Source organism: Xenopus laevis, chromosome 1L (genome assembly GCF_017654675.1).
Source record: "Xenopus laevis strain J_2021 chromosome 1L, Xenopus_laevis_v10.1, whole genome shotgun sequence".
NCBI classification, from domain to species: Eukaryota; Metazoa; Chordata; class Amphibia; order Anura; family Pipidae; genus Xenopus; species Xenopus laevis.
Genome location: NC_054371.1, coordinates 165,352,523 through 165,362,915, shown reverse-complemented (window position 1 = coordinate 165,362,915; position 10,393 = coordinate 165,352,523). Strand labels below are relative to the sequence as shown.

The following is a 10,393-nucleotide window of genomic DNA, read 5'->3' as shown; positions in this document are numbered from 1 at the left end:
ACTGGTGTAAATGTAAACCTTTAGAACACTGCTGCATTCCAATTATTAGACTATGTGCTTGTGAAGAAGACATTTGTAGAAGACACTGTAAGCAGCTCCCTCTCTTATCTCTATCCGCACAAGGAAATTGCATGTGTCTCTGTGAATAACAAGTTATTATAGGGAAGTGTACAGGGCGGTGAGGGTGTGCAGTGCAAAATAATGCCTTCTAGCAACTATATTTAAGCCTCTGAATCAAACACTCAGTTTTTACTAGTGAAGGGTAACAGTATATTATATTTAAATGTGTAAAAACCATTTTGTTTTTTTTTGGTGTTACTGGTCCTTTAATCAGGTAGACTGCTTTATACATAATTTAGTGACCCCTCCCTCAGCAAATTTAAGCCTCTGTGTTGTTGTTGTTTTTTGTAGCCCAGCAATGCAATGAGTGTCGCAGAGATTGTTTTTTTTCCCCCTTGTTGGCAGCCTTTACAAACAGACAAATATGTGAGCCTGCTCTGAGAGCAGGGGTCTCCCTTGGGGTCTTTGGGAAAATGTCTATTTTTGGAAACATGATCCTTTGGTTCACCAGCTGGTGCTCATGTGCCTGCTCTTTGGCTGGGAGCAATGGTGATTTAATGAACTGGGGTTGTTTCAAGACTTGGTAATTTAACTTATAATGTGGCAATATGTAGTGCAGACACTTTGTTTAATGAGCAACCATGAGGAACAGTGACGTGATAGAGGTAGCTCTCTGGAGAACATATTTAATACACAATATTAAAAAACAAGTATACAGTGTGGGGGAAAAGAAACAATAAAACAAATGAGAGAGTTCAGCACCAGGTCCAATATGTGATACAGGAATTCTGTTCGGCTCATATCTGCCTCATTTGGAACACAGTGACAGGTCTTCTGGATAATACCATAATGACTTGTAAAATTATATAAATAAAACTCTCATTAGATTTACAAACAACATTTGGCTGCTCGACCAAGTCCATCTCAGGCCAGAGGCAAAGTCAAAGGGTCAGTCTGAGTTTTCCAACAGCTACCCCAGTCAGGAAATCTCCATCATCTCCTTTTTTTGACCAGAATACCTAGAACTACCTGTCCTTTTCTCTTGGTGTTGGGATGGGCACCCATTTTGACGTCTCTCCTCCTTTAATTTACACACGCTTCCATTGGTGTGAGTTCCCAGATTGCAGCTACTGAAACGAACCTGGGTGATCCCCGTCTCCTCATCTACTCCATAGTACGTCAATGATTTTGCACTGGCGGTCCTAGTCTTTAAAGGTTGCCCCTGACCAAACAAATGCTGACGTAGGATCTTTCTAAAAGTGTTGCGGAACTCCCGAATGCGATATGCATAGATGAGTGGATTCACTACAGAGTTGGCATGGGAAAGTAGGATAGCAATGTACATAATCCAGAGTGGTGGACGGTCACAGGCTTTACAAAATAAGGTGAAACAGTTGATGATGTGTAACGGCAGCCAACACAAAGCAAATAGCCCCACAATGATAGCCAAAGACTTGGCAGCATGGACCTCCCGCTGCAGCGTGGAACGAGAGCGTTCTCCACATGTCACTTTCATTTTCATCTGCTTCAGTTGATGCCTTGCTGCCATAAAAATCCGCAGGTAGATGCCAAGCATCAGCAATAAGGGTACCAATACACAGGCAAAGAAATTATAAAATACCATATAATCCATGGTTACCACATTTTCGAAAAGGCACTCTATCATAGGAGAGCGGCAAGTTGTGTTCCCAGTTGGAGGAACCTCTTTGTGCCAACCCAGCAAGGGAGTAAGTCCAATAACAAAGGACAGCAGCCAACAAACTGCAATAATAGCATTCGCTCTCCTACTGGTCACCAAGCTGTTATATCTGCAAAGAAAGCACAGAAGATTGAGGGAAATACACACAGGACATGTAAAAAAAAAAGCATTTGTTCTTTTTTTGAAATGGATTAAATGTGTGTGAAAGAGCAAACAAAGGGGAAGCAATGGCAGTTTTTGGAAGGTGTTTTCTGATACTTCCCCTAGACACCCCTTTGACAGCTGCAAGGCAAATCTGACCAACTATTTCCCAAGATGCACCCATGAACCCAAAGCCACAGTGTCCTGTATTTGATCCCCGGGGACCAGCAACAGAACAAATCTCTCTCCTTCTCATAACACTTGTACAACCTGTATCCTCTCCTTATTAAATCCCATACACTGCAGTCTCTTCTCATTAATCCCAGGAGCAGATGTGACCCATTCCATGAATAAACAATATGTAATTGCTTTTTATGTTTCATTATTATCATTTTACTACGTATGTTATATTTTTCACTTCCCACTAACATTTTATATCTACTTGATCACTCTCTCTCTGACATTTCTATGTTCTGTTTTTTAATTTTTTGTGTAATTTTCCCATTTACCATTCACTTCTACTTTAAGATATTGTCTTCCACTTCATTGTCGGCCCATTCCTTCACTCTCTACCTTGTTCTCCTGCACATCTTAAGGTGGCCATACACAATAATATCTGCTCATTTGGCAAGGTCACCAAACAAGCAGATCTTAACCAGATATGTCCACCAAAGACAGGGTGATATTGGGTTAATCTGATTGTTTGGCCCTAGGGCCAAACGATTGGATCACAATGAAGGAAATGGGCACCAATGGGATGAGGGCCGCATCAAATAGCCAATGCAGTCCTTGATCTCCAAAAAATCAAACCCGCCCAATCGATATCTGCCCGATTTTTGGCCTGATATCGATCAGAGAGACCCATCGGAATACCCTCTACAAGGGCAGATAAGATGCTGAATTGGTCGTTCGCTTTAATCTTCCTGTGTATGGCCACCCTTATTCTCTTTATCTGTTTTTGCCTGCCATTATCTGAGCTATAGGTATAACCTCTTCCATTACCACATCTTTTTCCTTTATTCAAAACTTTTCATTTTTTTCTTCCTCTGCTATTTTACTTTTCTCTCCTCTCTCGTCTCATGTTATTCTCCCTTTTAACAGCTTCCTTTTCTGCTCTTTAATTTTCTATTTCCTTTGACCTTTTCTTGTACCTTTGTCTTTGGTAAGAGATCAACAAATGGTCCGGCAAAAACATTATTATTATTATTATTAATACCTTATTTGCTCCCTTATTCAATTAGCTTTATGTCTGCTGATGAGAGACCCAGAGACCCAGAACTAGAGTGATGAGCTCATTATTGGTCAAAAATCAGATGCCATGTTTTTTCGCATTTTGCACCCTGCATCTCACACACCTATTCTCGAGCACATGGTTTTGCATCTTCCCAATGAATACAGCAATGCCTGCATTTAGTAGCCCCTATATTTATGATAGGCGAGCAGGGGAAGGCATGTCCCAAACTTGTGCATAATTTAGAGGAACACAGCAGGTGCTGAGTTCAACTAAGTCCTGTTCTTACTGCAGTTTTTTTAACTCTTTGTGCTCTAGCATTAGCTGCATTTATATGCTCATTTATAAACACTTGGAAAATTTGCAGCTGGTCCAACTACTCCCTTTTTTTGCACATTGTGTGGTGCATTGTAAATGACCCCTCTTAATTTTGGGCACTACAGCTGCCTGAGATTTCATAGGAAGTGAGGCTGCTCTGTTCTTCCACAGGGTAAAGCAGACAGCAAATGTACTTCCTTTGCTCCTCAATAACCTGGGCCTAGAAGTTCAGGCCATTGTAGGACTGAAAATAGGGCATTCTAAATTTAAAAAAAGGTGTCAACACTAGGAAGGGTCATGTCCTGGGCTGGCATACCATCAATTTGTTTTAAAAAAAAAGTAAAGATACTCTGACTTTTCATGTCCACCGTCTGAGAACAACTGCGATAAAAAAGCAGGACTATAAGTAAATAACCTTCATTCAAGAATTTAAAAGAAGCCAGTGGTTTTGGACAAATCACATGACTTGCTGCATAATTTAGTTGTGCTGGAGGAGACATGTAGAAAATTATATTGGGACATTTTTTCCCTGCTGTGCATGTAGCAGATAGAAACAGATAAATCACAAGCCATAAGGTTTATGATCCAACAAACTGTAAGCAGCCAAGTGTAAGGCCTCAAGGACAGTAGCAATGAGAGCAATAAAAGCTGTTGTATGATTACATGCTACTCTGGAAAGGTCTACTAATCATTATATGAAACAGAATTCTTTATATGCACCCTTTAACCGACGTATGGGATTTACATTGTTCAGTTAAGTTTTATTCATTTTTATTTGAAGCCGTAATGATGCTTGTGCTACCTTATCCTATCATCTCTTTGTGGCTCTGCCACATGTGTATGCGTATGTACATTCTGCTAACAATTTAATTAATAGAAACGTTTAAAAGGGGAATTTAACAAGCAGGGGTGATTCTGGACCCCATGTCACTTGAGGTAGCCTTCCCCATTCCATCCCAGAGTGCAGAGACCGACTGCCAAATTTCCAGATAAAAAATAGATTTTCGTTTCTTAAAGCGCAAAAAAAGTCAATTGTTCTTTCACTTGCCTTCACACACCATCACTGCTACAAAGAAATACTTTACATATACTGGATACAAATAACTGGATTCACCATTGATATATGACTTTTAGTATGATGTAGAGAGTGATATTCTGAGAAATGTTTCTATTGGTTTTCATTATTTATTATTTGTGTTTTTTGGGTTATTTATCTTTTTATTCTGCAGCTCTTCAGTTTGCAATTTTGAGCAATCTGGTTGCTATGTTCCAAATGACCTTATCAACCATTACATGATTTGAATAAGGGACTGGAATATGAATAGGAGAGGGTCTGAATAGAAACTTGAGTAATACAAAGTAGCAATAACAATACATGTGTAGCCTTACAGAACATTTGTTTTTAGATGGGGGCAGTGACCACAATTTGAAAGCTAGAAAAAGGCAAATTATAAAAAAAAATGAAGACCAACTGAAAGTTTGCTTAGAATTGGCTATTCTACCCCTTTAAAGGGGTAGCTCACCTTTAAGTTAACTTTAAGTATGTTATAGAATGGTCAGTTCTTTTCAACTGGTTTTCATTTTTTATAGTATTGAAATGATCTGTCTTCTTCTTCTGACTCTTTCTGACTTTTTACTGGGGTCACTTACCCCAGTAGCCAAAAAATGATTTTTCTGTATGGCTAAAATTTCATTATTATTGCTAATTTTATTACTTATTTTTCTTTTCAGGCCCTCTCCTATTTATATTCAAGTCGTTTATTTAAACCACTGCTTGGTTGCTAAGGCAATTTGCACCCTACATCCGAATAGCTTATGAAATTCCCAACTGGAGAGCTGCTAAACAAAATGCTAAATAATTCAAAAACAAAACTCGAGGTAGATGGCACTTCTGGACAAAGTTTAATACGGCAGGTTGCTGGACAGGAACCTAACGTGTTTCGGGATCAAATCCCTTAATCATAGGTTCAAAAACCACAAATAATAAAAAATGAAGGTCAATCATATTGTCTCTAAATATCATTTTCTACGTGATTCTTAAAGTTTATTTTACAGTGAACAACCCTTTTAAAATAATTTTCATGTTTTTAACACTTGTCATTTAAACTATCTCTATTTTATCCAGTTTTGTTCTGGCTCAGGTTAATACAGTGTAGAAGCATTGGCATAAGTAGAAGTTACTTGGCTGTAGAGCAAAATAATTTTATATTTCCTTAGGTAAATGCCACACAGGGCTGTTTCTCAGCCTGTGCTTATACTCAGAACAGCCCTTCACTCATCTATCTTCTATGTACTATGTGTCTGTACCTGAAGGCACTGCTTTGGCCTTATTTGTGCTTATTAGGTGCATATTAGTTAGTGTCCTGCTGCCAATTCCCCCCTTACGCCGGGTGTTGCACGGTCTGCTTTCTAAGTAGCTTTGCTGGAGCAGAAGTAGGTACAGGTATAGGATCTATCATCTAGAGTGATTGGGACCTGGGGTTTTCTGGATAAGGGATCTTTCCATCATACCTTAAGTCTCCTAAAAATAATTTAAACATTAAATACATCCAATAGGATTGTTTTGCCACCAATATGAAACCATGTGGATTAGTTAGGATCGAATGCAAGGCACTGTTTTATTATTACAGAGTATGGGCTTTATGGGAGATGGCCTTCCATAATTCTGAGCTTTCTGGATAATGCGTTTCTTGATAAGGGATCCCACAACTGTATAAAGCATATAAATGCCACCACACTTCGGTTCTGCTGGTTTGCCTCTAGGAGCAACTTTAAATAACAAAAATAGATAATCATGGATTATCATGGACCAATTTTAAATGGAAGCAGTAAAATTCTGATGTGATACAAGGAATTATAAAAAGCGAGTTAAAGTGTAGTGATGGCAAAGATTATGTAGAGAAACAGAAAAGAGAGATATATATATATGACTTACCTAAGTGGGATTCGGATGGCAATGTAGCGATCAGCAGCAATTGCAAGAAGGCTGAAGATGGAACTCTGGGTCAGCACCAAAACAAAACACGCAATAAATAGGCAAGCGTGAAATGTTGCACAAAATCCGGTACTAATTGCAATGGAAAAAGGGATGGCAAGAACTCCCACAGCAATGTCTGCAGCAGCCAAAGATACCACAAAATAATTGGTGGCGTTTTGAAGGTTGCTGTTGATGCACACAGCCCAGCACACCAGCACGTTGCCAAGAATGGACAGAACTGCAATAGCCACCTCGAGGACTATATAAACCAGGTCCTCTGGGTTCTTATTATTTGACACCGTTACCATGGTAATGTTGGTATGGGGTAAGAAGGTGGTGGCGCTTTAGTGGTCATATCGGCAATTCTGACACGGGTGACTCTGTTCAGAAGCAAGGGGCTTAAACAGCAAGACCTTGATCCAATATAATCTCTTGTGCTGTATTTGATGAGGCTCTTGATAGGTTTCCCTCTGTATAAGTAAAGTTCATCTCTGAAGAAGTTTCTAGGGCAAATATAGAAAGCATTGTTAAAGCCACATACAGTCATCAGACCCTTTAAGTAATTAACCGAACTTCACAATAACAATATCTCTGGGAGCATTTTCAGGCATGTTTGTGGGATATTAAAGGTTTTTAATAGATAGTCCTCCTATATATACAGGTAATGCTGTTATTGGACACAGGTAATGCTGTTATTGGACACAAAGCCAGACTAATGAGAAGGCCAGCAAATTTCAGGCCATGAGGGGACGGAAAGCTAAATCTGGGCCCTTCTTACAAAGAGCCCATGAACTGATCACAGTGGGGCCCAATCATTAAGTTACATGAGACGCCAAGATTTCTGAAAAGGGCTCTGTACACCAACAGGTCTAAATTAGCAATGGAGCAATAAGCAGTCCCCCAAAGTGTGGGCAAGATGACCAGTTCCAGAAACAGTTTACAAGCTTAAATGGGGAATCTGTCATTCCGACCTCAGTATCTGTTGGTGTATGGTCACAGATTTTTAAATGAAGACAAAGAATGTAATTGTCTATACAATAAGTTGTCTATTCCTGTTTCACTCTGCACCCCTGGTTTGTCAAATTGATCCAAGTAAAGTGCCATGTAATTTGCTTGTGCTACATAAATAATTATTGTTGCTGGTCATCACATGCGATAATCAGGAAGTCCTGAGTAAGTCAAAGAAATTCCAAATGTGGATGCTGTCTGATTTTTTTTTTTTTTTAAATCTGGGCCATTCGTGACAGTGGAAACCTTGGAAGTGACCAAAGAAAATTGGAATTCAAAGGGATTCTTAGTACTGCCTGGTGTGTCTTTCCTGTTCACACTCCCTATCTTCTTACAGATGGATTATCAGCACAAAGCAACCAGCACCAGTCATATGCAGAGGCAGGTGCACAGTGCAGATACGTGCCGGAAAATGGAAACAGTTTAGAAAACACCACCTTTTCTATATACGTAGTGAAAAACACAATGTAGCCTGGCGATAACCTAAGGGGCACGCCCACCAGACCTCTATAGATACACAATAAATGTACTGATACTTATAGGCATCAGAAAGAAATGCACAGCAGACTCGCCATACACCATTCCTAAATGAATCCAGTCATAAAATGTTATAACCCAAAGCAGGGGCGTAACTATAGAGGAAGCAGACCCTGCGGGTGCAGGGGGGCCCAGGAGCTATAGGGTCCCCATGAGGCCCTAATTCATATACAGCTTTAATAAATATTAGTAAAACAAGTCAACCTCTAAACATTTTGGGGGTCTGAAAAAGAATTTGCTGTAGGGCCCAGTAATATCTAGTTACACCACTGACCCAAAGCCTTTCTAGGTTATATCCACACTGCTTATCCACTTCATATCCACTACACTGCATATCATGCACCACAGCTGATAATAATACAGTTACTGCAATAAAGTCTGTAAAGCTATCACAGTCGAACTTCGATTTTATGTATTCCCAGAGGTTGAGGGAAAAAAACATATATTTCAGGAAACCGTGAATTCCAGGAAGGAAAAAAGCCGTTTACCTGTATAGTACCCTATTTAAATTTGTAATATTATGTATTTATAAAACCCTGACATATTCGGCACTGCTACAATAGTGGGGTATAAGCATCAAAGCATCAACAGAGATTCCATGAAAATATTGACAAATACTAGCAGTAAATAGAGCCATGTGCAAATAATCTTAAAGAAGGGGTTAAGAGACATCTATACCACATATTTAATGTTTATTACATATATAAACCTTTCCCTTTAATTCTTCATTCTTGAATCTAGTAATTCATTCCATACCCATGCTGTATGGATCTCAGTTTATCCAAGCTGACAGTCCATATTATATTTGATGTTAGCACACATCTCCATCAATAATGGCACCCTAATAAATCTATATTCTTCACACGACATCTTCTTTTGACTCCATACACTCTAAAGCGCACTTAATCATCTGTTGAACAAAAACATCTCTCCTTTACCCTAATGAACGGCATATAAGTAGATCGCATATATCCGTGCTATAGCAATGTCACAGCTGACTGGGTGATGGGGGGCACATAGCTAGGAAAGAAGGTGCAGCAGTCACCTGCGGTTATCACTGTGCAGTGTTACTGTCTTAGCAACTAGACATTCTCCCCACCTGCTATGGATGGAATATGGAACAAGCCAGCATTACTCTCTATTAAGCCATGATTCAGAACATTGTCTTTGAAGCTATAATAGGCAAGTATGGAACTTTATACTACTTTATAATATTGTGAATAAAGTACCCCCTCTTGTAAAATATAAGGATATTATAAGTTACCGAGGAGTTTCATGACCATATAAAAACACAAGACCAAAGGCTGAGTGTTTTTATACTGGTCATGGAACTCCGAGGTAACTTCTAATATCCTCATATTTTACAACTGGGGGTACTTTATTTATTATAATACACACATTTCAGTGAGTCATGTGACAGAAATGACATCAGAACTCATCGTTTATAACTGATGACATCAGAACTCATCGTTTATAAGGATATCATTTACAAGATATTCATGGCTTTTGTGTATTATATATACTATATACTATATATATATTATATGTATATATATATTTCCTGTGCAGAGACATATCCTTTCCTATGTGTAATGAACCTACTGACTAACATTTCACTCCATTCCATTAGCTCCTATAACTGGGGCACATCTATACACTACACGAATTATCCCTATGAATTAAAGAATTAAAAGTCCCCACCAGTAACTGCAGATTAGGTTTGTGGCTTTTTAGGGTCAAGGTCCACGGAATGCGATTTTGCAAGAGAAGCCCATAAGTGGCAGTAATTCAGGATCTTATTAACTGGCAGCAGGATAGGAAATACGCCTCATTTGTTTCACCTACTGCCCCAGCCTTTGCCTCAGCGCACTCACTGCCCTCGTCTCCGCTCTCCAGCAGCACCTCACAGTGGAGTATGTTGTAGTTGAACATGCCGGCATCCTTATTATTATTAACCCCCCCCTCATACACCCGCACCCCAAAACAACTTGCTCCAAGCTGCCCCAGACACGTGTCTCACCTGCGGGCTGGGTATGTGGACTCTCCCACTCGCGCTCTGTCACCTCAGTCCCGGAGCAGTTTGTCTGTGAGTGAGGGAATCGCTCTCCCACTCCGAGTCTCCCCCCTCCTCTTTCCTCTCCCTCCCTCCTGTGTGTCACACACTGTCAGTCCCGTCCCTCGTCTCACAGACGTCTACTTCTCTCTCACCGTCACGTTCTCTGCTGGTTCCTCGCCACAGTTACTTTGACTTTCCCTCTAGTCTTATCTGTGCCATACACTCTTTCCCATTCATATCTGTCTCACACACACTGTTTATCTAACTGACTCTCCTGCCTCTCTCACACATTCCCTTGGCCTCCATATCAGAGGAGCCTGTCACCCCCTTTACCATTTGCCGTCACCTCATATGAGTCTCTGTACA

The 10,393-nt window shown here is 39.9% G+C and overlaps 1 protein-coding gene across 1 annotated transcript; it reads right to left on the bottom strand.

Annotated features, from left to right (window-relative positions):
* Positions 1–734: 734 nt before the first annotated feature.
* On the bottom strand, positions 735–10,063 carry adora2a.L (adenosine A2a receptor L homeolog). The gene is given in 3 exon segments (NM_001094867.1): positions 735–1,868; positions 6,385–6,929; positions 9,992–10,063. Coding segments are annotated over 2 exon segments (1,179 nt in total). The 5' UTR covers positions 6,735–6,929; positions 9,992–10,063; the 3' UTR covers positions 735–1,039.
* Between the last annotated feature and the right edge of the window lie 330 nt (positions 10,064–10,393).